We start from the raw sequence: 27763 nt of genomic DNA on the forward strand, positions 1-27763 counted from the left end.
TCACAATAACCGTTACTCTCTCACGGGATAAACCTTCACTCTTGTGCAGATATTTAGAAACGAAACATGACAATTTGAAAAATAAGCCACGGGAGTTTTTGAGCGAGAATAAAGACAACTTTCGAGTAGTAAGACGTATAAAAGCAACAGATACCATTAATAAGAAGGGGCTAGAAGCATGTTATAGGGTGAGCTACCATATGGCTGGGACAATTCTGGGGGAAAAGGCCAAAAAAACTATGCAGACATCTTCATCAAACAACACTGTTTCACGACGCATCAGTGACATGGCAGGAGATGTTTTGAAACAATTACTGCTTCGCATACAAGCCAGTGAATTAAATGCGTTACAGCTTAATGAGTCAGCAGATGTGGCTGGCCTGGCACAACTCCTGGTATATGTCCGTATGTTTATGGGGTTCAATTAAGGAAGACATCCTCTTCTGCAAACCATTGGAAACCAGGACAACATGAGAGGATATTTTTAAAGTACTGGATAGCTTTGTGACATCAAATGGACTTTGGTGGTCAAGATGTGTTGGTATCTGTACTGATGGCGCAAAAGCCATGACAGGGAGACATAGTGGAGTGGCAACGCATGTGCAAGCAGTTGCTCCCGACACCACTTGGGTACACTGCAACATCCACCGAGAGGCTCTTGCTGCCAAGGGAATGCCTGACAGCTTGAAAGACGTTGTGGCCACTACAGTGAAAATGGTTAACTTTGTTAAAGCAAGGCCCCTGAACTCTCGTGTATTTTCTGCATTATGCAATGATATGGGCAGCAACCATGTAACACTTTTACAACATACATAAGTGCGCTGGTTATCAAGGGGCAAAGTATTGACACGTTTCTTTTAATTGAGAGACGAGCTTAAAGTTTTCTTTACTGACCATATTTTTCACTTGTTTGTCCACTTGCATGATGACGAGTTTCTCACACGGCTGGCCTGTCTGGGTGATGTTTTTTCTCTCCTGAATGTAGGATTACAGGGACTCTCCGCAACTATATTCAATGTGCGGGACAAAATTGAGGCTATGATTAAGAAGTTGGATCTCTTTTCTGTCTGTATTAGAAAGGACAACACACAGGTCTTTCCATCATTGTATGATTTTTTTTGTGTGCAAATGAACTCAAGCTTACAGACAATGTCAAATCTGAAATAGCGACGCACCTGAGTGAGCTGGGTGCGCATCTACGCAGGTACTGTCCCGAAATGGACGACACAAACAACTGGATTCGTTATCCCTTCCTTGCCCTGCCTCCAGTCCACTTACCGATATCTGAACAAGAGAGCCTCATCGAAATTGCAACAAGAAGTTCTGTGAAAATGTAATTTAATCAGAAGCCACTTCCAGATTTCTGTATAGGAAAATGTGGATAGGGCTGTGCTCTGAGTTTCTTGCCTTGGCAAATAGCGCTGTTGAGACACTGATGCCCTTTGCAACTACGTACCTATGTGAGAGTGGATTCTCGGCCCTCACTAGCATGAAAACTAAATACAGGCACAGACTGTGGCCGAGGCCGCGGCCCTTGCAGAGCAAGGGGAAACACTACTTCTAGGTTTCAGAGCAAGTGACGTAACTGATTGAAATGCTATTAGCGCGTACCCGCTAACTAGCTAGCCATTTCAAATCCGTTACATTTGGAAATTGATTTAAGACTGAGACTCTCTCCAATACAACCCAACATTGCAGAGTTATGTGCATCCCTTCAAGCACACCATTCTCATTAACCTGTGGTGAGTTATTCACAATTTTTGATGAACAAATAAGGTTTTATATGTAAGATGGCTAAATAAAGAGCAAAATTATTGATTATTATTATATTATTATTTGTACCCTGGTCCTATAAGAGCTCTTTGTCACGTCCCACGAGCCGGGTTGTTAATAAATCTATCGCAGGTTTACAATGATGGCAAAAAACAACATTTGAGAGTGCGCTGCCCCTGCTGCCCACAGGGGGTACGCAGCGGGAGGTTGAATGTTTGAAGGGGTGCGGACTATAAAAAGTTTTGGAACCACTGCTCTAGGGTAATTCAGAAAGCTGATTGAGGACCTTATTACTGATGAATGTGTTTGTTTTTTATGACCTTGTTTTTCTTTCTGCTTGAATTTTGTATTTATATTTTGATGTGTGTATTTTCTGTAATTTATGATTCACTAATAAAATAAAATGTAAATAAATTAAATAAATACAAAATAGACATCACACTGGATGAAACCTGATCGTCTAAATAATCGTCTAAATTAAAAAGGACTGGTTACATTGTAAAAACATCGCGAAACAGAATCGTTGTTTACATTGTGAAATAAATGCAGACACATACCAGGCTACAATGTATAATTTATCTAAGGATACAATGTAATTCAGTTGCTTTCTGTGAAGTACAAGCAAGCTGCAACCGTTCATATAATACCTCAGTGGCCGCAACTCGGCTGTGTCTAGGATTCAACCAATAAGAAAGCGCCCTGTTGGCTCAACAGGCATTCCCGTCATCCTCTCTGTTTCAATGCTACGTAAGCAGTGATACCAAAAGATGGCGGTGTCCATAGGAAGGTGTCTGGCTGCTGATGCTTGTTTATTAATATTAACTTTAACATTTCACCACAGTAATGCCGATAATATCGTTGCCGGTGCATCGACTGAAGAAGCTCCACACCGTCGATTTGAATACAAGTACAGTTTCAAGGGACCGCACCTGTCTCAAACCGACGGGATTATTCCTTTTTGGGTGCACAGTGGAAGTAAGTTTCAGTTTGACTGGCTAGGCAGTTGCTTACCGTTATCAATTATCATAACCTATAAATAGGTATAGTGGAAAATCAGCTGCGATAGCGATTCTGCCACTCTAGCCAGCGATTGTAGCTATTTTGCATGTAGGGGATACATTTGACACGTTCGTTGTAGCGATCCGGCTACTGCCTGCTGTAGAGAACTTCTGCAGGGGGATCCGTTCATTGTTGTGTAGAGAAGTTCTCGACTGTACAGACTTGGCTTGCTACAGTTTCTAAACAGTGGCCTGATATCAAACTCGTTTCAACATGTCATGGCCGTTAAATAGCCAGCCGCTTTAGAATACTGTGGAGAAACAGGAGAAGCGAAAGGTACATGCACCGTCAGGCAATATGCGACTCTTATTCAGAGTGACTTACAGTTTAGTGAATTCATCTTAAGATAGATAGCTAGGTGGGACAACCACACCACATGCTTAGTAACTACACGTTTCTAGTTCTCAGTAAAGTCAGAGCTAGAAAGGGGGGGAGGGGTATTTTAAAATACCCTTTGAAGAGGTAGGGTTTCAGACGCTTGCCTGCCAGCTGGCTAAATCACCCGACCCCAAAGTATACCATCTGTATACCTGCCCGCCTACATTTCTTTGTAGCTGACACTTAATAGTTCAGTTGGTTCCTTTCAACGATACCGAGTCTTACACACAAAGAAACATGGATGACTTGCACACAGAGATCAATCTGGAATGTTAACATTCCTCTTGTTAGTTTTGGAGTTCTCCTCGCAACACACAACCACCCACATGCTACAGCAGGCAGGTTTCACAATACCTAATATTTGAGAGCGCTTTTTGAAGTTGACGAGCGTTGACCTATTGAAGTGGCCTGCTTGTCCCCTAGTCTGGCGTGGTTTTGTGTAGCGTAAAGGCTTAACAAATCAGTGTCTCTAAAAACTGCGCAAAGGTCCAGCTGATGACGCACCCAGATTTGAGTCCATTTTACGATGGTGCACTTTTCTTATCAGTATAGGCTGTAGTGAGATGGCATGTGGCTCTACACATGTACAATTGTCATTTAGAATTTGGTCACACCAAAATAAGTGTAGGCAAAGGTCCATACGCCAAAGCCTGGTTGCACTAGGCTACTTGCTATTACCCATATTTCTCCTTTCCAAGGCCATATCTGTCTTGGCTAGACAATAAAGCCTAACACAAGGAAGCTTTCAGATATATTAATGTTACTGACAGAGGGCCTTGGACATAATCCCAGGAGCACATGTATTAAGGTGTACATGGGCTGAACACACATTTATGTTCCTAACCTCAAGCTTTGTAAGAAAATTAACCTCCTGGTCAATTGTTTGCCCTGGGCCAATAAGCTACTGTTTCTCCATATGTAGTTACACTATACAGTTAAACAAGTATTTCTGGACCTTCACAGAGTGAGTTTTCACAGTTTCTGTACAGTTTAAATTCAGGAACTTTTTGAATGCATGAGAAGCTAAACAATTTTGTCAGTTAGGATTTGCCAGTATGAATTAATTGAACATTAACTAGAATGTACCCCTCCCAACCCTTTAAACTATCAACCTTGTATTCCAGATGCCATCCCCAGTGCCGACCAGGTCCGTATCACCCCCTCTCTCAGGAGTCAGAAGGGCTCAGTCTGGACCAAAAACACGGTCAACTTTGACCACTGGGAGGCTGAGGTGACCTTTCGTGTATCTGGACGGGGGAGGATGGGAGCCGACGGTCTGGTAAGAACTGAATAACACCTCCTATGGCTTCTATTCACTTTGACTCTAGACCAGGGATGGGCAACTGATGGGGGTCGGGGACCACAAAAAAACAAAACTCATGAGGCCACAGTGGCTCGTGGGTCTGCGTACCCACATCCATACCCCACCTTGCGAGCAAAACATTTAGCGGCCTCCCTCGTGACAGCAAGAGAGAAAAACACTTGAGAAAGTTTTTGGATTATTTTTATTTTTATTTCCTGCAAATCTACACTTTGCCATGGGGTGGAGCGAAGATTTAGCAGTTTTACAGATCATTTCCTGCAATTCTACACATTTTTCCATAGGGTGGAGGCACATGTTTGCAGTTTTTAATATGGTAACTGATGATCAATGGGCCCCTCGCCGGTCGGTAGTTCGATCATGCTTACTACGAGTTTACATAGCTGGCCACTAGACCAACTTACCAATCTAAATGTTTTTTGCTGACATGGGCTAATTAAGTGACTGCTGATGCACAATGAAATGCACCTTGTGTATTCAATGATTCTAACGCTCAACAGTAAATTGAGAGTCAGTGCCCATCTCTGCTTTAGACGTTTTCACACTACATGCTGGAGCTGATCAAGCTGTACTTTACAGGCCTGGTTACGCATCCACCTTAGTTGCTGGAACAATGCTAGAAGGGACAATGTGAAAAGAGCCAGTTAAATATCAGGGCCAGCACTAGGGCTGGACAGTAATTGTGTAAATGACATTTATGGATGTAGACCATCATGAAAATTAAATAACTGTTCTAAACATTTTAATAATAAATATATCAACTTCATTTAAGTCGACAAACTTTACCCAAAAGCAGTAAAGTAAACGTAAGCCTGGTTAATTAAACAGCGTCTATTAGGAAAGAGGAGACAACTAGCCAGATTTAGAATTATGTTTTGTGGGACAAACAGCTGACTGAAGACGGGACAGCCAGGTATTCAAAAATACGAGACTTGCAGTTGAGTGGTCTGGTTTCAAATATAGTGGTATGGTTTCTACCCTCTGCCACAGTTAATTAATTATTTCTAGACTGCTAAAGGATGGTGTGAAAAGGTTATTTCTGTCCGTTGAGACATAGGCCTATATTATGGTGGCTGTTGTGCTAGTAGAGGATGTGGAGTTGTACTGACCTACGGGCTCAGACTTCAGGTTAATAACCGTGTTTATCTCTGTCGGTCCTGTCCCTGTGTGGCGCTAGTAACTCCAAGTCCGTGGGTTCGATTCCTACATTATGCTTTGACTGTACTTTACATCGTACTGTATCTATTGTCCGTATGTTTATCTGTCTGACACTTTGCTGCTCTACTGTTCCATATAGTTATTTAGACAGTTAAACAAGTATTTTTGTACCTTCCAGTCTCTCCGTGTCTGAATTTCTGTCTGTCCCTCTAATAGGCGATATGGTTCACCACCGCACAAGGCCTAGATGGTCCTGTCTATGGAGCCGCTGACAACTGGAACGGCATCGCCGTCTTCTTTGATTCCTTTGACAACGATGGGAAGGTTGGTGGTCATATTAATTATATATTCATAAAATACAAAATATACTGCATTCATTGACTTAGTCATAGGTAAAGTCAAGTGTATATAATATACCTTTAATATTCAATTACTACAATGCATATGATAGGAATAATAGATTGATACTATACACACTTGGAAACAAAACTGTTTTCATACTTTCAAGTGGTATGCTTATGTCTGAGGACGTATGCTGGGATTGGATAAAATAAACCCAAATGACCTTCAAAACATAAATTAGGTATATTAATGTTTAACTGTTTGTTTTAGAAAAATAACCCTGCTGTGCTGGTGGTGGGAAACAATGGCAAACTTGTTTATGATCACCCAAAGTAAGTCAACATTTCCTTGCCTCACTGACAGTACAAAAGGAAAACGTAAACAATTTGAAGAAGATTTGAAAATATTTGACAGTATATTTGTGGTTGGAGATTATAGTCCTGTCTCTTCCTAATCTCCCTTGACAGTGAAATCTTTAAATCACTTCTCTGTGACGGTTGATCTAGGCCCATGTCTTAGAGTTCACACTGTCTTCTGTTTTGTCACTGCTGAAAATGGAGTTCACAATAATAGGCGTAAATTACATTTGAAATGTTTTCCTTCATTTCTCAAATCTCCAAACCATTTACTTTTGGAAATGTTATTTGCTTGACCACACTGTATATGGAGCATTTTATCCTCTGCACTTGCTTTTCGTGCTGCTATCATGCAGGTGTATTTCATACTTTATATGGATCGACGTTGGCCTTTGTTCTTTTGTCTTATTGTCGATGCTTGTGGGGATCAATTAATTTATCTTGAAATATACTGTATGAAGTACTACTACTATAATAATATAGTGTTCAGTTTTAGTGTCTAAACAGGATGTTTTTTTTGCAGTGATGGCACGACTCAAGCCCTGGGAACATGCTTAAGAGACTTTCGTAACAAACCCTATCCTGTCAGAGCCAAAATAACATACTACAAGAAGACACTAACGGTAGGACAATATTCAATCAACGTTCTCAAATAATCTCTCTCCCTTGTACTCATCGATACCACTGTCTATACTCTGATCTCTGCCTTTTACTGTTTTTCTCCACATCAAAAGAGACATGGATGCTGAACAGTTTTGCATTATGCACAAAAAAATTGCCTAATCTTTTTATATTGGGAATTTATTTCAATTGATTGCCTTAATTGACGTGCTGTCGTCTGTCCCCTTAGGTGCTGATCAACAATGGTTTCACGCCAGATAAGGATGACTATGAGTTCTGTACCAAGGTGGACAACATGATCATTCCTCAGGAGGGCTACTTTGGCATCTCAGCTGCCACGGGTGGTCTAGCAGGTGGTACTTGGTAACAATTTACTTAAGGCCTGCAGGTGTAATGCATTATGTGGTTGTAATGCATTATTAAACTTGCCAAAAGCAAGTTTGTCTGTCGTTCCTGTCTAATTAGATTTGACTCTTCTGTAAACATTGATTTAACAGCTTAATGTCACGTTAGGATTATTATTGTCAGGCTAAATGTCAGCTAAACCTAGGTTATGGAAAAGTGACAAGGAATTTTTATAAAGTTAATTTATTGCATTTTTCACAATTAAAAAAAAAAAGTCATGCAATTTAAAGAACAGCCAAACAAAAGCATAAATTGACTCCAGCCTTTATCACCTTGGTTTGTATAGTTTCATGTCAAGTCAAACGGCATCTACAGCCATCTTTTGAGAGAAGTTTTGCTGTTCGCTGCAGAGCTGTGTCGATGTCCTTTTCATAGTCCTCAAGCCACCCAGCCGGGAAAACATCCTTCCTCCCTGTTCAGGGGTTGGTGTTGAACTTGGATATGGCGACTGCCATACCCAATTGACGCCCTTGCTTAACGTTACATCATGATACTTCATGTTTAATGCATTTTTCCCCCCGTCTTCCAGATGACCATGATGTCCTGTCCTTCTTGACGTTCAGACTAACAGAACCTGGCCAAGAACTGGTAACTAGATTTTCTTAGTTATACCTCTCAGAGCTGGTAACTCGTTTTATTTTCTACCACTCCCAGTCCTTAGTTATACCAATCTCCAGTAATATTTAATTGGAAGAAGATCTGAGTGAAATTGTGTGGGTATTTCAATAGGGGTATGATAAAGCGTGATGTAAATAAGGGGCCTCAGTCTCTACGGTGCGGGTTCAGAGTGGTTGTTTTCTGTCCCATTGAAGCCTGCACCTGAAGCAGAGATCCCCAAGGAGGAGCAGGACAAGTACCAGGAGGAATTTGAGAACTTTCAGCAGGAGCTGGACAAAAAGAAAGAGGACTATCAGAAGGAGCATCCGGAAGTCCAGAGAGAACCCAGTTAGTTCCACTCAATAAAATGTGTTATGCTTTTTTTTTTGCTATACTTTTTATATTTAGACTAATATACTTTATTATTTAATATTGATGTTATTATTCAATAGTTTGGTCAATTAAATGTAACTAAAGAGAGACACACACTATATAAGCTCCCCGTAATTTATTGGTTAAAACACCACATTTTCGGCATCAGTGCCTCCTTCAGGGTGAAGAACACACTGATGCCGAAATGTGGTTTACCCAATAAATTACTGGGAGCATATATATATATATATATAGATATATAGATATATAGATATAGATATATATATATATAGATACACACACACACACAGTTGAAGTCGGAAGTTTACATGCACCTTAGCTAAATGCATTTAAACTCAGTTTCACAATTCCTGACATTTAATCCTAGTAAAAATTCCCTGTCTTGTGTCAGTTAGGATCACCACTTTATTTTAAGAATGTGAAATGTCAATAATAGTACAGAGTGATTTATTTCAGCTTTAGTTTTTTTCGTCACATTCCCAGTGGGTCAGAAGTTTACATACACTCAATTAATATTTGGTAGCATTGCCTTTAAATTGTTTAATTTGGGTCAAACGTTTCGGGTAGCCTTCCACAAGCTTCCCACAATAAGTTGGGTGAATTTTGGCCCATTCCTCCTGACAAAGCTCGTGTAACTGATTCAGGTTTGTAGGCCTCCTTGCTCGCACACGCTTTTTCAGTTCTGCCCACAAATGTTCTATAGGATTGAGGTCAGGGCTTTGTGATGGCCAATCCAATACCTTGTCTTTGTTGTCCTTGAGCCATTTTGCCACAACTTTGGAAGTTTGCTTGGGAACATTGTCCATTTGGAAGACCCATTTGCGACCAAGCTTTAACTTCTTGACTGATTTCTTGAGATGTTGCTTCAATAGTTTTCCTCCCTCATGATGCCATCTATTTTGTGAAGTGCACCAGTCCCTCCTGCAGCAAAGCACCCCCACAACATGATGCTGCCAACCCGTACTTCACGGTTGGGATGGTGTCTTCGGCTTGCAAGCATCTCCCCCTTCCTCTGTTTGTCATTATGGACAAACAGTTCTATTTTTGTTTCATCAGACCAGACTATCTTTGTCCCCATGTGCAGTTGCAAACCGTAGTCTGGCTTTTTTTATGGCGGTTTTGGAGCAGTGGTTTCTTCCTTGCTGAACAGCCTTTCAGGTTATTTCGATATAGGACTCATTTTACTGTGGATATAGATACGTTTGTACCGGTTTCCTCCAGCATCTTCACAAGGTCCTTTACTGTTGTTTTGGGATTGATTTGCACTTTTCGCACTAAAGTACGTTCATCTCTAGGAGACAGAACGTGTCTCCTTCCTGAGCGGAAAGACGGCTGCGTGGACCCATGGTGTTTGTACTTGCATACTATTGTTTGTACAGATGAACGTGGTACCTTCAGGCGCTTTGAAATTGCTCCCAAGGATGAACCAGACTTGTGGAGGTCTACAATTATTTTTCTGAGGTCTTGGCTGATTTCTTTTGATTTTCCAATTATGCCAAGGAAAGAGGCACTGAGTTTGAAGGTAGGCCTTGAAATACATCCACAGGTACACCTCCAATTGACTCAAACAATGTCAATTTGCCTATCAGAAGCTTCTAAAGCCATGACATCATTTTCTGGAATTTTCCGACCTGTTTAAAGGCACGGTCAATTTAGTGTATGTAAGCTTCTGACCCACTGGATTTGTGATACCATGAATTATAAGTGAAATAATCTGTCTGTAAACAATTGTTGGAAAAATTACTTGTGTCATGCACAAAGTAGATGTCTTAACCGACTTGCCAAAACTTTAGTTTGTTAACAAGAAATGTGTGGAGTGGTTGAAAACGAGTTAATGACTCCGACCTAGGTGTATGTAAACTTCCGACTTCAACTGCGTGTGTGTGACTCTATGGCCTATAGTTTACGCAGTTGGTCAGCACAATTTAAATATCAATAACAGAAAACAAATTAAGTCTAATGCAGGTTATTGGCTACTTTGTACATACTAGATGCTACCAATGGATGCTATGCTGTCTAGATGCTAGAACTTGATGCAACAGGTGTGTCCTGTTCTGTGTTAAGTCGAGGACATGTACGAGAGTGTCAACGACAGGGATATCCGTCAGGTGTTTGAGGGTCAGAGCCAGATCCACCTGGAGATCAAACAGCTTCACCGTCAGATGGCCATGATCCTCGACGAACAGAACCGCTATGTATCTGTGGTTACAGACGAGATATCCAAACGCCAAGGGGAGTTGGTGGGACAGGTAGGAAGTTTAAGTGTACACGTACACTCGCGCGCACAAACATTTACATTACGCACACAATTACAACTACCTACTGCTCTGAGGCATTGCATCAAGGAGGGAAGGTTTCATTCATTAATACCACTGCAGACTATGCCACTAACCTCAGACGTTTACTCTGTTTTGTTGACCTCAATATAGTCATTAACTTTGCTAGACTTGAACTGAAATAGGTGCTGGTAATAATGTTGTGTGCCGGTCCTGTTTATTTAGGTGCAGGTACTCTGCAGGAAATACTATTGTGCTAATTTTCTATAAAAGGTGCAGGAACTCGAGCAGTAAAAATCTTGAGGTGCTGGTACTCTGCTCCAGTTAGCTCCTGCCCAAGTCAAGCACGGGCCATGGACATACAGTGCCATAGAAACTATTCACAACCCTCGACTTCTTCCAAATTTTGTTACAAAGTGGGATTAAAAATTATTTTCTGTTAACGATCTACACAAAATACTCTAATGTAAAAGTGGAGGGAAAATTCTAGCATTTAAAATAATGTGCATGAAAAATAAAACACGAATATGTTTTTTGATTATATAAGTATTGAACCCCTGAGTCAATACATGTTAGAATCACTTTTGGCAGTGATTACATGTGACTCTCTTTGGGTAAGTATCTAAGCGCTTTACACACCTGGATTGTACAACATTTAGTTGTTGATCATTGCAACCATTTTCAGGTCTTAGATTTTCAAGCAGATTTAAGGCAAAACTAATTCAGGAACATGCACTGTCTTGTTGGTAAGTAACTCCTGTACAAGGTTTTCCTCTAGGATTTTACCTGTTCTTAGATCATGATGCAGCCACCACTAAGCTTGAAAATATGGAGAGTGATACTCGGTAATGTGTTGTATTGGATGTGCCCCAAAGAAAGCACTTTGTATTCAGGAAAAAAAGTGCTACTCATTTTCTGCATTTTTTGCAGTATTACTTTAGTGCCTTGTGCAAATAGTCTGGGTAGCCATTTGAAGAGGAGTCTTATGGCTTGGGGGTAGAAGCTGTTTAGAAGCCTCTTGGACCTAGACTTTGTAGTGACTTGGTGTATTGATACGCCATCCAAAGTGTAATTAACTTCTTCACCATGCCCAAAGGGAAATATACTGTATATATATATACAGTATATCACAAAAGTGAGTACACCCCTCACATTTTTGTAAATATTTGAGTAGATCTTTTCATGTGACAACACTGAAAAAATGACACTTTGCTACAATGTAAAGTAGTGAGTGTACAGCTTGTATAACAGTGTAAATTTGCTGTGCCCTCAAAATAACTCAACACACAGCCATTAATGTCTAAACCGCTGGCAACAAAAGTGAGTACAGCCCTAAGTGAAAATGTCCAAATTGGGCCTAAAGTGTCAATATTTTGTGTGGCCACCATTTTCCAGCACTGCCTTAACCCTCTTGGGCATGGAGTTCACCAGAGCTTCACAGGTTGCCACTGGAGTCCTCTTCCACTCCTCCATGACGACATCACGGAGCTGGTGGATGTTAGAGACCTTGCACTCCTCCACCTTCCGTTTGAGGATGCCCCACAGATGCTCAATAGGGTTTAGGTCTGGAGACATGCTTGGCCAGTCCATCACCTTTACCCTCCGCTTCTTTAGCAAGGCAGTGGTCGTCTTGGAGGTGTGTTTGGGGTCGTTATCATGTTGGAATACTACCCTGCGGCCCAGTCTCCGAAGGAAGGGGATCATGCTCTGCTTCAGTATGTCACAGTACATGTTGGCATTCATGGTTCCCTCAATGAACTCTAGCTCTCCAGTGCCGGCAGCACTCATGCAGCCCCAGACCATGACACTCCCACCATCATGATTGACTGTAGGCAAGACACACTTGTCTTTGTACTCCTCACCTGGTTGCCGCCACACACGCTTGACACCATCTGAACCAAATAAGTTTATCTTGGTCACATCAGACCACAGGACATGGTTCCAGTAATCCATGTCCTTAGTCTGCTTGTCTTCAGCAAACTGTTTGCGGGCTTTCTTGTGCATCATCTTTAGAAGAGGCTTCCTCCTGGGACGACAGACATGCAGACCAATTTGATGCAGTGTACGGCGTATGGTCTGAGCACTGACAGGCTGACCCCCCACCCCTTCAACCTCTGCAGCAATGCTGGCAGCACTCATAAGTCTATTTCCCAAAGAAAACCTCTGGATATGACGCTGAGCACGTCCACTCAACTTCTTTGGTCGACCATGGCGAGGCCTGTTCTGAGTGGAACCTGTCCAGTTAAACCGCTGTATGGTTTGTCCTCGGGGTTTTGCCTGCCATATCAGTTCTGTTATACTCACAGACATACTTTTAACAGTTTTAGAAACTTTAGTGTTTTCTATCCAAATCTACCAATTATATGCATATCCTAGCTTCTGGGCCTGAGTAACAGGCAGTTTACTTTGGGCACGCTTTTCATCCGGACGTGAAAATACTGCCCCCTACCCAAGAGGTTAAGCACATTTTTACTCCTGAACTTATTTAGGCTTAGGGTCAAAATAGGGTTGTTTTCCAAGATGGCGCTGCAGTAGAACGTGTGTATCGGTCTTTGTCTTTGGTCTTTTCCTGTGTAAATAGCCAGTCTTTTTCGTATACATCTTAATCTCACTTTCTATCTACAAACTAAATATACTTTCCTGCAACCCGCCTCACCCAATGTGCTACGGATTTTGGATTTTTCTTCCTTATAACTGGAACTTCCATCAGGAGCTAGCCAGCTACTAGTCTTTGTTAACCACGGTTAGCGGTCCTCACCTTTTTTCCCCGTCATCAGCTAGCCTTAGCTCGGACAACACCTGCCAATCTGCACAGCGCGATATCAACCCAGAGCATATCGGACTGCTTCTCTCTACCATATCACCGGATTCCTGCCGCTCTGGATCATTACTCCGGATCATCGCAGTTAGCTAGCTGCAAACGAGTGGCTACTGTTAGCTAACACTTCTGTCCCAAAGCATGCACCAGCTGGTCTTGAGCTAGCCTCGAGCTAGGCCCATATACCAGCTAATTCTAGGGCTACTATACCTTCTTTGCCAAATGGCCTGGACCCTTTATTGTCGACACAGAGCCCCGCCGATCCATCATGAATGGACTGCCGACGTGATCGCCCGATGTGGTCTCAACTGGCTATTCTGTTACGATGTTGCCGTAGAACCAGCTACTATCCCCGGCCCACTAGCTTTTCTGAACGCTGTGTCCCCTGCTCGCCTAGCGTAGTAGTGACTACCGAACAGCACCCTGACTCGCCTATTGCTGCTCTTTTGACCCTATGTGCACTCGGCTACACAGCTGATGCCCCCTGGACTGTTTCAATAACACGGTACCTCATTTTGTTTACCTGTCGGTCCCAGCCCAGAATTCACTCCAGGTCATCTATAAGTCTCTGCTAGGTTTAAGCCCCGCCTTATCTCAGCTCACTGGTCACCATAGCAGCACCCACCCGTAGAATGCTCTCCAGCAGGTATATTTCCCTTGTCATCCCCAAAGCCAACACCCCTTTTTAGCTGCCTTCCTGTTCTCTGCTGCCAATGACTAGAACGAATTGCAAAAATCACTGAAGCTGGAGACTCATATCTCCCTCACTAACTTTAAGCATCAGCTGTCAGAACAGCTTACCGATCATTGCACCTGTACATAACCCATCTGTAAATAGCCCATCCAACTACCTCATCCCCATATTGTTATTTATTTTTTTGCTCCCTTGCACCCCGGTATCTCTACTTGCACGTTCATCTTCTGCACATCTATCACTCCAGTGTTTAGTTGCTAAATTGTAATTATTTCGCCACTATAGCATATTTATTGCCTTACCTCCCTAATCTTACATTTGCACACACTGTATAGGTCGCAGTTGTAAATGAGAACTTGTTCTCAACTGGCCTACCTGGTTAAATAAAGGTAAAATAAAATGTTTCCTGACCTTTTGTGCCATAGGTTTAGGTAAGAAGCTAACGAGCTTCAGACTACATAATCTCACTTTCAATCATATGCTGCTTCCACATTTTAGCATTTCCTTTTTTATTCATTTGTAAAAACATAATTCTACTTTGACATTATGGGGTGGTGGGTATGTTTGGTCACTGGCCTACACACCTCAATTTAATTAATTGATACATGTTAATACATTTTAAAACAAAATGTGAAAAGTCAAGGGGTATGAATACTTTCTGAATGCACTGTATGTATGCCAGTTTTATTACTAAAAAGTAAAGATGCCTTTACTCAAACATCTTTCAGTAATTTATCCTTAGGTATAAAACATTAATTAATTTAATTTATCTTTAGGCTCCTAGTCAAGAAATGGGTGCAGTGGTCGCAACACAACAGGAGATACTGAGAAACCTGAACGAGTTGAAGTAAGTGCAGTAGCAATAACCATTGTTTGTTTTCTTTCTCTGTATTTGTTTATCACCTTCAATGTGGCAGAAATGTTTTGGTACCCTTCCCCAGATCTGTGCCTCGACACAATCCTGTCTCGGAACTCTAGGACAATTCCTTTGACCTCGTTGCTTGGTTTTTGCTCTGTAGTGCACTGTCAAATGTGGGACCTTATATAGACTGGTGTGTGAATTTACCACAGACTCCAATCAAGTTGTATAAACATCAAGGATGATCAATGGAAACAGGATGCGTCTGAGCTCGATTTCGAGTCTCATAACAATGGGTCTGAATACTTATGTAAATAAGGTATTTCTATTTTTTTATTTGTAATAAATTAGCAATTTTCTACGAACCTGTTTTCATTGTTTTCACATTATCGGGCATTGTGTGTAGATTGAGGGGGGGAAATGATGTAATCCGTTTTAGAATAAGGCTGTAACGTAACAAATTGTGGAAAAAGTCAAGGGATCTGAATGCACCCCTGGACTTTTTACACATTTTGTTGTGGAAAAGGTGTAATTTAAAATGGATTTAATTGTAATCTACACAACATACTGTGGAAGAGCATTTTTTGGGGGGTTAATGGAACATAAGACACTAATATATCTTAATTAAATAACTATTCACTACGGTTTAATATTTCCCTGGTATTTTACAAATTCTCCATCCCAAGAACAATCTATTTTCTTCCGGGTAACCAGGTATTTCTCGCCCCCAAAAAACGTGAAATACATTCTGAAGCATATAAAATCACCGGACAGAAGCATGTGCTATTCTAAGGTGAATTATACATTACATTTAAATGTTCTTATTGCATTCATTATTCTCCAAATGTATAGTAATTCTAAAGCAATTAATAACAAAGTCGTATGTCATCTGTAATTCTAAATAATTGTTAAATTACGAGCCTAGTCGGTTTAGCCACGAAAAAAAGTCAGCAACCTTCCCACTAGCCATGATTGGCTAAGATAATGAGTGGGCTGGACATGCCGAGATGAGTTTGGATTGGTCTGCCAAGTAGCTGCTTCTGTCTATAACATGAGCTGGTCAGTATGTGTAGAAAGGATTACCTAACACAGCTTTTTTTTAAAGATATCACGTAGTAGAACTGCATAAGTGTTGCTCTCCACTTTCTGGAGAACCGAGTTTTGAAATCAGTGGAATTAGAGTATGATAGCTAAGGAGATGGAGAAAATGCTGGCGTGTTGATTGCAAATATGCAGAGGGAGATGTATAAAACACCTGTCTCCGAATTACATCTTCGAACTAACATGCTGACCAGACCGCCTGTCGCGTGCTTTGCAAAAAAAAAAAGTAAACATACATGTTATTCAATTATTACACTGCTCGCGAGCGTCTGCGTTGCCAGGGACTAAAATTGAAGTCGGTTCTATTTGTGACGCTGATCGCGGTGCAAGTCCTGCCTCTCCCATCTCCTCATTGGTTTATAGAAGCAGATACCCAAGTGCCATCTCCTCATTGGTTATACCCACGTGGGTGGTTGAAAGATGAACTGAGTTCGGTCGTTCGTCGTGGTAACTGAGATGCCAATCGCCATATAAAGTCCAAAGAAGAAAAAGCCTGGAAGGAGAGATGACTAGAAACGATTCGTTTGACCGTTTTATGTGTGGATTAATTGTCGGAGTAGAGGACCTTGTGCATTTCAGGTAAAATAACAACTCAACGTTTATATCCCAGACAAATTAGCGAGCAACAGCAAGCTAGCTAAATAGGACAAATTAGCTAGCAACTGCAAGCTAGCTAGCTAAATTACCATGAATGTTTAAGGCTTTTCGACCAGTCCCTAATACAATTAGTTAAGTCTGTTTTGGTATTTTAACCTGCGTGTCGGGATCGCGCTTGGTGTTGGGGGACAAAATCTATTTGCGCAAAACCGTTACGGTGTTGAGGGAAACCAACCATGGCAGAGAGGGAGAAGTGTCCATCCATATATATACGGTTAAGATATTCTAGCGAGATACATATTTCTAATTATGTCAGACGTTTTCATTTCAGGTTAAAGTGTACTGTTAGCTAGATACCTAACGTTAGCTGGCTGGTTAGTTAACGTTACGTGTATGATCTGTGTGGTAATACTATTTGAATCTCAGCCACTTGCATTGCTAGTTATAGCCTAATGTTAGCTAGCTAACATTAAACCTGGTTGGTTCGCTACCTGCAGATTCATGCAGGGTAGTAACATTATGAGTTGGGATTATGGCTCATTGTTTAGCTATCTACATGTCTAAACAAAATAATCCACTATGCAAGTAACCATTTCAATAGAATGTTAATGATGTCACTGCGACAACTGTCTAGACGTATCTGGTAAATTCCCTCTGGCTATCTACTCTGATTTCAGAGGATTACGTAACAGCCTAACCAGCTCTGCTAGGCCAAGTAAAATGGTCAGTGAGCTTTTCTCAAATTTTTGTCTGAAGTAGCTGGCAAGCTAGTCAACCTTAGCTTGGGTGCTTGACTGCTGTTGTGCGGTCAGAACACTCAAATCAACCCTACTCCTAGACCAGAGCGTCCAGTGTGCGCTCTGAACTCCCTGCATTTACGAACGGACAATCTGACAAGGTTCTGAGTTTACGAATGCCCAGAGCACACATTAAATGAAAAGCAGACTGAATCAGGTTTCCCTCTAGGATTTTGCCTGTGCTTAGCTCCATTCTGTTTTATTTTTTTACCCTGAATAAACTCTATATAGTCCTTGCTGATGACGAGCAAACCCATATGATGCAGCCACCACCATGCTTGAAAATAAGAAGTGGTACTCAGTCATGTGTTGTGTTGGATTTGGCCCAAACATAACACTTTGTATTCAGGACAAAAAGTACATTTCTTTGTCACATTTTGTGCAGTACTACTTTATTGTTGTTGCAAACAGGATGCATGTTTTTGAATATTTTATTCGGTAAAGGTTTCCTTTTTACTCATTTAGGTTAGTATTGTTGAGTAACTACAATGTTGTTGATCCATGCATAGTTTTCACATATCACAGCCATTAATTGTTGTAACTGTTTTAAATTCACAGTTGCCCTCATGGTGAAATCCCTGAGTGGTTCCCTTCCTCGGTCAGTTGACAATCTTTTTAGTGACTGAGTGTGTTGGTACACCATCCAAAGCCTAATTAATCACTTTAACATGCTCAAACAGATATTCATTGTCTGCTTTTGTTTATTTTCACCCATCTACCAATCGGTGCCCTTCTTTTCAAAGCATTGGGAAACCTTCCAGGTTTTTTTTTTTTTGTTGGTTGAATCTGTGCTTGATATTCACTACTTGACTGAGGAACCTTACAATTATCTGAATGTGTTTGGTACAATCATACAGCAGTCATTCAAAAAATCATGTTAACCACTAATATTGCACACACTGAGTCCATACAACTTATGTGATCTGCTAAGCAAATTTCTACTCCTGAACTTATTTAGGCTTGCCATAAAAGCGTTTGAATATGTATTGACTCAATATATTTCATTTTTTCATTTTTAATTAATTAAAACACCCCCCCCCCCCCCCCCCCAAAAAAAAAAAAAATTAGACTTAGACATTATAGGGTATTTTGTGTAAATCAGTGAACACTTAGCTCCATACTCTACATTTGGGAGTGTTACTGCTTACTTGAAACTGTCCCTATTCTTTAGCTACCTCTGTTATTCGGAGGGGTATGTCCTTTTTACGCAATTTAAGATGATTATAAAGCCAAAAAGACTGACAAATGAAAGCAATTGGAAGGCTATAAGTATCAAGCTCTCGAGGGAACTGCAACATCAAAAAAGCAATCAGAAGGAGCCTGTGTTTTATATCTGTGTATGAAGGATGTATTTAAAAGACTGATGTCTAATACTTTGAGGACAAATGGTGCTAAGATGTGGCCTTTTCTTCTAGCCATCCCAGGGCCACATGGCACAGAGCTGAGGGACAGTCATACAGTATAAGACGTTTGTATAAACAAAATCTAATTTGTTTCTCAAAATTACAAACGAAGAAAATCTCCCTTGAGAAAGTAAGTGAACATTTATTAAACCATGCATGTAATCTTTATCTCATCGAAGTGACCCATTTATGAAAAAGCCCTTCTCAGATCAGAGAACATAATTTAACAGACTACAGTAAGACAAAGTCATATAATTATTGTCTATAGAAAGGGGTCACAAATTTAAAGAGGTTATATTCAGGTAGATTATGATCTAAAACAGCTCAATCACCTGTTACTGCATTATAGATTATAGGCCAGATGTGCATCTATACTATATTTGTAAACATTTATGTCAATCAGTTTCTGTAGCATAATTTATCACGATGAGCCCTTACAAGTATTTTTCACGTCCGGATGAAAAGTGTGCCCAAAGTAAAATGCCTGCTACTCAGGCCCAGAAGCTAGGATATGCATATAAATAGTAGATTTGGATAGAAAACACTCTGAAGTTTCTAAAACTGTTAGAATAATGTCTGTGAGTATAACAGAACTGATTTGGCAGGCAGTTTCTATGGGATACCTGATTTATTAGGGCCCAGATTGCAGTTCCTATGGCTTCCACTAGATATCAAGTCTTTAGAAATTGTTTGATGTTTTTCTTTTGAGAAATGAAGAAGTAGGGCTGTTCTTTGTAGGTGTCACTCTGAAGGGCTTTAGTTGCGTGTGAACTGGAGCGCGCTTCATGTTTTTATCTGGTATTAGAAACAGTTTATTCCGTCTTAAATTGTGTTGTTTATTTACATTTTAGGATACCTGAGGTTGGATTAGGAACGTTGTTTGAAATGTTTGGACCAAGTTTACAGGTAACTTATTAGATACTTTGTAGTCATGTTGGAATCGGTGTATTTCTGAATCAAACGTGCCAAATAAATGGACATTTTGGGGATATAAAGAAGGAATTTATCAAACAAAACAACCATTCATTGTGTTGCAAAAATGAGGCATTTATTATATGGCTATTTCTGACTTGTCGCACCTGCCTGGTTGAAATATGTTTTTCATGTGTTTGTATGCGGGGCGCTGTCCTCGGATAATTGCATGGTTTGCTTTCGCTGTAAAGCCTTTTTGAAATCTGACACAGCGGCTGGATTAACAAGAAGTTAAGCTTTATTTTGATGTATTACACTTATATTTTTGAAGGTTGAATATTGATATTTCTGTAGTTTGTATTTGGCGCGCTACAATTTCACTGGATGTTGTCAAATCAATCCCGTTAACGGGATTCGAGCGGGATTCGCGCTTAAGGGATACATAAGAGGTTATAAGCCAGATGTGCATCTATACTGTATTTGGAAACATTTATGTCAATCAAATTATGCTACAGAGACTAAGTAAAAATCCTATATCCCCTGATTCAATCAAGCAATTATTGTCACGTTTATGTATTACTACATTATAGTTTATAAGCCAGATATTTATTTTAGACAAAACTGTCTGGACACCCCTTAAAAATGAGTGGATTTGGCTATTTCTGCCCTGCTAGACCTGCCCCGGTCAACTAAGGGCTATTATTGTGAAGTGGTACTGTCTAGGAGCCACAACGGCTCAGCCACGAATTGGTAGGCCATACAAGCTCATAAAACAGGACCGCAGAGTTCTGAAGCGTGTAGGGTGTAACAACAATCGTTTTTCTCAGTATGGAAAATTTTGATTGCACATTTACAGATGCCACAGACTAATTACAACTATTATTGTTTCAATAGACAATGCCAAATTATGCGTTAACCTTTAACACGCTTAACTCCTAACCAGCAAACTGACAAATCCCACTTGAGAGATTCCAAGTCAAACTTGCCCTGGGCAAAAATGTATAGTTGTAGTATTATTTATAAATAGTTTACAGAAATGTTTCTGTTTTTAACCTTTCTAGGTTGCATGTGATGATACTTAAGTATTTCTGATTAAGATACTGTATGTCTGGGTTAAAAATATGGAGTGATTCCATATGAAACCAGGGCAAAAAAATACCATGATTTGGAGGGTTTTTCACAAAATTTAAACCATAAAATTTAAACAATTTGTCATTTGGAGGATATACATCCATGCATGCATTTGAAGTTGGAAGTTTACATTAACTAGTTTTAATGACTCCAACTTAAGTGTTTCAAACACTCCACAAATTTCTTGTTAACAAACTATAGTTTGGGCAAGTCGTTTAGGACATCTACTTTGTGCATGACACAAGTAATTTTTCCAACAATTGTTTCCAGATTATTTCACTTATAAATCACTGTATCACAATTCCAGTGGTTCAGAAGTTTACATACGCTAAGTTGACTGTGCCTTTTAAACAGCTTGGAAAATTCCAGAAAATTAGGTCATGGCTTTAGAAGCTTCTGATAGACTAATTGACATAATTTGAGTCAATTGGAGGTGTACCTGTGGACATCATGGGAAAATCAAAAGAAATCAGCCAAGACTTCAGAAAATAAATTGTAGACCACAAGTCTGGTTCATCCTTGGGAGCAATTTCCAAACGCCTGAAGGTACCACGTTCATCTGTACAAACAATAGTACGCAAGTATAAACACCATGGAACCACGCAGCCGTCATACCGCTCAGGAAGGAGACGCTTTCTGCCTCCTAGAGATGAACATACTTTGGTGCGAAAAGTGCAAATCAATCCCAGAACAACAGCAAAGGACCTTGTGAAGATTCTAGAGGAAACCGGTACAAAAGTATCTATATCCATAGTAAAACAAGTCCTATATCGACATAACCTGAAAAGCCGCTCAGCAAGGAAGAGGCCACTGCTCTAAAACCACCATAAAAAAGCCAGACTACAGTTTGCAACTGCACATGGGGACAAAGATCGTACTTTTTGGAGAAATGCTTTCTGGTCTGATGAAACAAAAATAGAACCGTTTGGCCATAATGACCATCGTTATGTTAGGAGGAAAAGGGGGGAGGAGTGCAAGCCGAAGAACACCATCCCAACCGTGAAGCATGGGGGTGGCAGCATCATGTTGTGGGGTGCTTTGCTGCAGGAGGGACTGGTGCACTTCACAAAATAGATGGAATATGATGTGGATATATTGAAGCAACATCTCAAGACATCAGTCTGGAAGTTAAAGCTTGGTCGCAAATGGGTCTTTCAAATGGACAATGACCCCAAGCATACTTCCAAAGTTGTGGCAAAATGGCTTAAGGACAACAAAGTCAAGGTATTGGAGTGGCCATCACAAAGCCCTGACCTCAATCCAATAGAATGTGTGGGCAGAACTGAAAAAGTGTGTGCGAGCAAGGAGGCCTACAAACCTGACTCAGTTACACCAGCTCTGTCAGGAGGAATGGGCCAAAATTCACCCAACTTATTGTGTGAAGCTTGTGAAAGGCTACCTGAAACGTTTGACCCAAGTTAAACAATTTAAAGGCAATGCTACCAAATACTAATTGAGTGTATGTAAACTTCTGACCCACTGGGAATGTGATGAAAGAAATGAAAGCGGAAATATATCATTCTCTGTACTATTATTCTGACGATTCACATTCTTAAAATAAAGTGGTGATCCTAACTGACCTAAGACAGGGAATTTTTACTAGGATTAAATGTCAGTAATTGTGAAACTGAGTTTAAATGTATTTGGCTAAGGTGTATGTAAACTTCCGACTTCAACTGTACATCATCCATGCATACACTACCGTAAAAAATGTTGGGGTCCTTGTTTTTGACACTGTCCATTTTGAAATAACATCAAATTGATCGGAAATACAGTGTAGACATTAATATTGTAAATTACTATTGTAGCTGTATTTCTGATAAATTTGATGTTATTTTAAATGGACAAAAAAATTGCTTTTCTTTCAAAAACCAGGACATTTTCTAAGTGACCCCAAACGTTTGAGCCGGTTGTGTACATGCACACACTACATGACCAAATGGGCATTAATATGGAGTTGGTCCCCCCTTTTCTGCTATAACAGCCTCCACTCTTCTGGGAAGGCTTTCCACTACATGTTGGAACATTGCTGTTGGGTCTTGCTTCCATTCAGCCGCAAGCATTAGTGAGGTCAGGCACTACCAATGTTTGTCCATAGAGATTGTATGGCTGTGTGCTCGGTTTTATACACCTGTCAGCAACAGGTGTGACTGAAATAGCCGAATCCACTAATTTGAAGGGGTGTCTCCATACTTTTGTGTGTTTGGCAGTTGTATCTAAAAGCAGAATTGAGAATTGTTTTTTGTTTTTTTAAGTTGGCATATTTGACATTTTTGTCTTACTCAGGCCTAATTTTTTGACTCCATAATGTTTAATCTGTAGGTGCTACAAAGCAGCAATTATTGTCATGACGCTTTACCGCTTGTACTGTAATATGAGTATTTTGATTAAGAGAAACATTTTTACTTTTGAATACTGACAAATCAACATGAATATTGAAAAAACACCATTTTGGATTTGTAATTTTTTTTCTGTACAGTCGTGGCCAAAAGTTGAGAATGACAAATATTAATTTCCAAAGTCTGCCTCATGATGGCAATTTGCATATACTCTAGAATGTTATGAAGAGTGCAATAAATTGCAATTCATCTGATCAAAGTCCCTCTTTCCCATGCAAATTAACTGAATCCCAAAAAAACATTTCCACTGCATTTCAGCCCTGCCACAAAAGGACCAGCCGACATGTCAGTGATTCTCTAACACAGGTGTGAGTGTTGACGAGGACAAGGCTGGAGATCGCTCTGTCATGCTGATTGAGTTCAAATAAGACTGGAAGCTTCAAAAGGAAGGTGGTGCTTAGAATCATTGTTCTTCCTCTGTCAGCCATGGTTACCTGCAAGGAAACACGTGCCATCATCATTGCTTTGCACAAAAAGGGCTTCACAGGCAAGGATATTGCTGCCAGTAAGATTGCACCTAAATCAACCATTTATCGGATCATCAAGAACTTCAAGGAGAGCGGTTCAATTGTTGTGAAGAAGGCTTCAGGGCGCCCAAGAAGGTCCAGCAAGCGCCAGGACCGTCTCCTAAAGTTGATTCAGCTGCGGGATTGGGGCACCACCAGTACAGAGCTTGCTCAGGAATGGCAGCAGGCAGGTATGAGTGCATCTGCACGCACAGTGAGGCGAAGACTTTTGGAGGATGGCCTGTTGTCAAGAAGGGCAGCAAAGAAGCCACTTCTCTCCAGGAAAAACATCAGGGACAGACTGATATTCAGCAAAAGGTACAGGGATTGGACTGCTGAGGACTGGGGTAAAGTCACTTTCTCTGATGAATCCCCTTTATGATTGTTTGGGGCATCTGGAAAAAAGCTTGTCTGGAGAAGACAAGGTGAGCGCTACCATCAGTCCTGTGTCATGCCAACAGTAAAGCATCCTGAGACCAGTCGTGTGGGGTTGCTTCTCAGCCGAGGGAGTGGGCTCACTCACAATTTTGCCTAAGAACACAGCCATGAATAAAGAATGGTACCAACACATCCTCCGAGAGCAACTTCTCCCAACCATCCAGGAACAGTTTGGTGACGAACAATGTCTTTTCCAGCATGATGGAGCACCTTTCCATAAGGCAAAAGTGATAACTAAGTGGCTCGGGGAACAAAACATCAATATTTTGTGTTCGTGGCAAAAAACTCCCCAGGCCTAAATCTCATTGAGAACTTGTGGTCAGTCCTCAAGAGGCGGGTGGACAAAAAAAACACATTCTGACAAACTCCAAGCATTGATTATGCAAGAATGGGCTGCCATCAGTCAGGATGTGGCCCAGAAGTTAATTGACAGCATGCCAGGGCGGATTGCAGAGGTCTTGGAAAAAGGGTCAACACTGCAAATATTGAGTCTTTGCATCAACTTCATGTAATTGTCAATGACATACTTGTTACTATGGAATACTGAAGTATAATTACATCTGACAAATATCTAAAGACACTGAGGCAGCAGACTTTGAAAATTATTATTTGTGTCATTCTCAAAACTTTTGGCCACGACTGTATATTGTTGAACATAATATACTGTACAAGCATATAAAAGTTCCTGAGTGGAATCTCTGTTAATTTAAGAGTTATCGACCATTTTGAATCCAAATTGGATCATATCTGCTGGTGTTTTGCAGGATGTGCAATGATACAAGTAAAATGAGGGCTGTAGTTTGTTACATTTGCCTTCTATGCCAATTTCTCTGTATAAAATGGTCTAACTTTAAACTAGCAGAGATCCCACTCTCGAACTGTGACTTGCCCATTAGAATATATTATGTTCAACAATATATGGAAACATTTGACAAATACATTTTTTTTATACAGTCGTGGCCAAAAGTTTTGAATGACACACATTAATTTTCACAGTTTGCTGCTTCAGTGTCTTTAGATATTTTGGGCAGATGTTACAATTCTTCAAAAGAACCATTCTATGTATTCAATTTTGTGAAAATCTCCTAAATCAGTCTTTTTTGACCTGGTTTTGTATGGAATCACTCCATGGGATTAATTTAGCAATCATGCCCTTTTTTATTGGATGGTAGATTTTATATCAAAACTTTAAGGATAAATTGCCCTTTGTTAGCTAAATAGAAGATCTGAAAGATGAATTTGGACAATTCCCTGTAATATTAAGATTATAAATTGTTCATTACAGTACATTTGCAGTCATTTCTTAGCTCTGGAGGGGACTTTTGGCTGGTCTTAATAAAACAAACTGCAGGAAGCCCACACTATCATTTAAAATAATTTCCGGGTTGCCTAGTGTGACACCGATTTGTGCCACTGCCTTCAGAGATCATATGCCGGTATTGGCGATGGTTAGAATCCCGACCTCTTGCCCTTCTATCTCTCCTACCAACTTTCCTGTCACCCTCTCGCTGTCTAAAATAGTTTGTTAAATCTGTACAGATGTCTCATTTGTGAGTGAGCAAGGATGTATGAAATAGGTCTGTGTGTGCTGTACACTAATCGGGAATGTGTGTTGTCACCTGCTGGCCCAGCGTCTCTGCCTCATCTTCCTATTTTTAACCCGGGTAAGTGGTCTGGGCATTGTTCCCGGACAACGGTCCAATATCTTTGTCATGTCATCATGGATAAACTTGTCTGTCTGTCTGGGTCACACATTCACGTCTTCACACACTATCATAATGTAGGGAAAAGCCAAACATTTCTTACCTTATAGGAAAGATTGAATCATTTCCAAGCTTTCATTTAATCATGGCAGAATTATTAATTTTTTTACTCAATACACATACTTCATTTGGGATAATATACGTATACAAAGATATACAAATATTCAATTATCTTCATTCTGTATCAAACTGGAATCCTATCGATTCCATTTCTGGTTTAATGTTGTCACATACTTCAGATGTTATTTTACCCTGGGCTATGCTGTTCTTCCTTTCTGGTGTGCTGATGTGAGATGAGATGTAGAAAATGGCTAAATCTTTTATTTTTTTTATTCTATGCAATCTTCTACTGCAGCATCAGCTGTGTTCAACAGATATACCTGACACTGTTTTTTTTTCTCCTCAGAAACTCTTTCCATGAGTCTCTGAAGCAGATCGGCGCCACTCAGCACCAAGCCAACCCAGTGAGCATGGGGACATATGAGACGGTGCAACACTTCAGCGAAATCCAGGAACATCTACACGTGGTCAAGAGGAACATCGAACACCTTATCACACGCAATGGGGTCTGTTTAATAACTTATCTTACAGTAAACCACTGTAAAAACCACAACAGTCTCAACAAATTAATTTGGAAAGCGCATTGGATTTGTGTTTTTATTCTTTGTTTTGTAATGCATGTAGAGCCCCAGTGAAAATCAGGGAGAGAAATGCCCTGACCCTCCTAAAATGCCTTCCTGTCTGGGTACTACTCACTTCTTGGTCTTTGTGGTCATCCAATCAGTCCTGTTCTTCAGCTACATCATGTACAAGTAAGAATGAGATCTTGTTTTCACTTTATTAGCTTTGATAATTCAAAAGTGTAGTTGAATTTTTGTTTCTCACAATTCACTCTCCTCAATTTATTTTCTTGTTTCTTCTCCCCCTACAGAAGTCAACAAGAAGCAGCAGCAAAGAAATTCTTTTGAGGAAACATTATCATCGATATCATGATATGTAAATGAGGGACTGTTCATTTAGCTGTTTTTGAAGTTGTAAATTATTGTACTTAAATGAGATTTTGTTTGAGAAGTTTCTTTTTTTAAATGTCTTAGTTTGAATTTGATCTGATATTTTTAACATGGTATGTGAATGAATGCGCGTGTGGGAAATGTTAAGATTCCAAATATGTAATATGTTCTATACAGTATTTTGCCAAGTCATTGGATGATATTTGATCTTTCAAATGTTTTTTTGACAAGTGCCCACCCCCAGAAGACAAACAAACCACTATCTGCCAATTCACATAGTTTGGAAAACTGTGAATTTAATAAATGCGCAATTTTGTATTAATGCTGAACTATGTTGAATTAAACCCAGTGGTTGTTTTCTTGAGTGGTTGTAACATGCCAAAAGTCTGACTTTGCCTTTCTTCTCGAGCAATTTACATAAACAAAAAATAAACTGACATTTTGCAGCTTTTCTCTTTCTTGTCGTCTTGTTTACATATTGGTGCTCATCTATTAAAAAGTAGCCGACTAGTACCATTTTTACCTGAAAGTTTAGTCTTGGTAGCATGGTCAGAGATCTGTTTTGGCTGTCTTATCACTCGCGAAATGTGACATTTACAAGGTGCAAGATGGCACAAACACATCTGGGACCAGGTTATCATCCTGGCTCTTTTGAT

The 27763-nt window shown here is 40.2% G+C and overlaps 1 protein-coding gene across 1 annotated transcript; it reads left to right on the forward strand.

Annotated features, from left to right (window-relative positions):
* Nucleotides 1-2509: 2509 nt before the first annotated feature.
* On the forward strand, nt 2510-27558 carry LOC120025746 (protein ERGIC-53-like). Its single transcript, XM_038970353.1, has 13 exons — nt 2510-2748; nt 4335-4489; nt 5906-6013; nt 6302-6363; nt 6911-7010; nt 7238-7361; nt 7943-8001; nt 8226-8358; nt 10468-10652; nt 14968-15038; nt 26504-26663; nt 26782-26909; nt 27029-27558. The coding sequence occupies exons 1-13, from the start codon at nt 2541-2543 to the stop codon at nt 27063-27065; spliced, it is 1530 nt and encodes a 509-aa protein (XP_038826281.1). The 5' UTR covers nt 2510-2540; the 3' UTR covers nt 27066-27558.
* The last annotated feature ends 205 nt before the right edge of the window (nt 27559-27763 follow it).

This window comes from Salvelinus namaycush, chromosome 31 (genome assembly GCF_016432855.1).
Source record: "Salvelinus namaycush isolate Seneca chromosome 31, SaNama_1.0, whole genome shotgun sequence".
Classification (NCBI taxonomy): domain Eukaryota; kingdom Metazoa; phylum Chordata; class Actinopteri; order Salmoniformes; family Salmonidae; genus Salvelinus; species Salvelinus namaycush.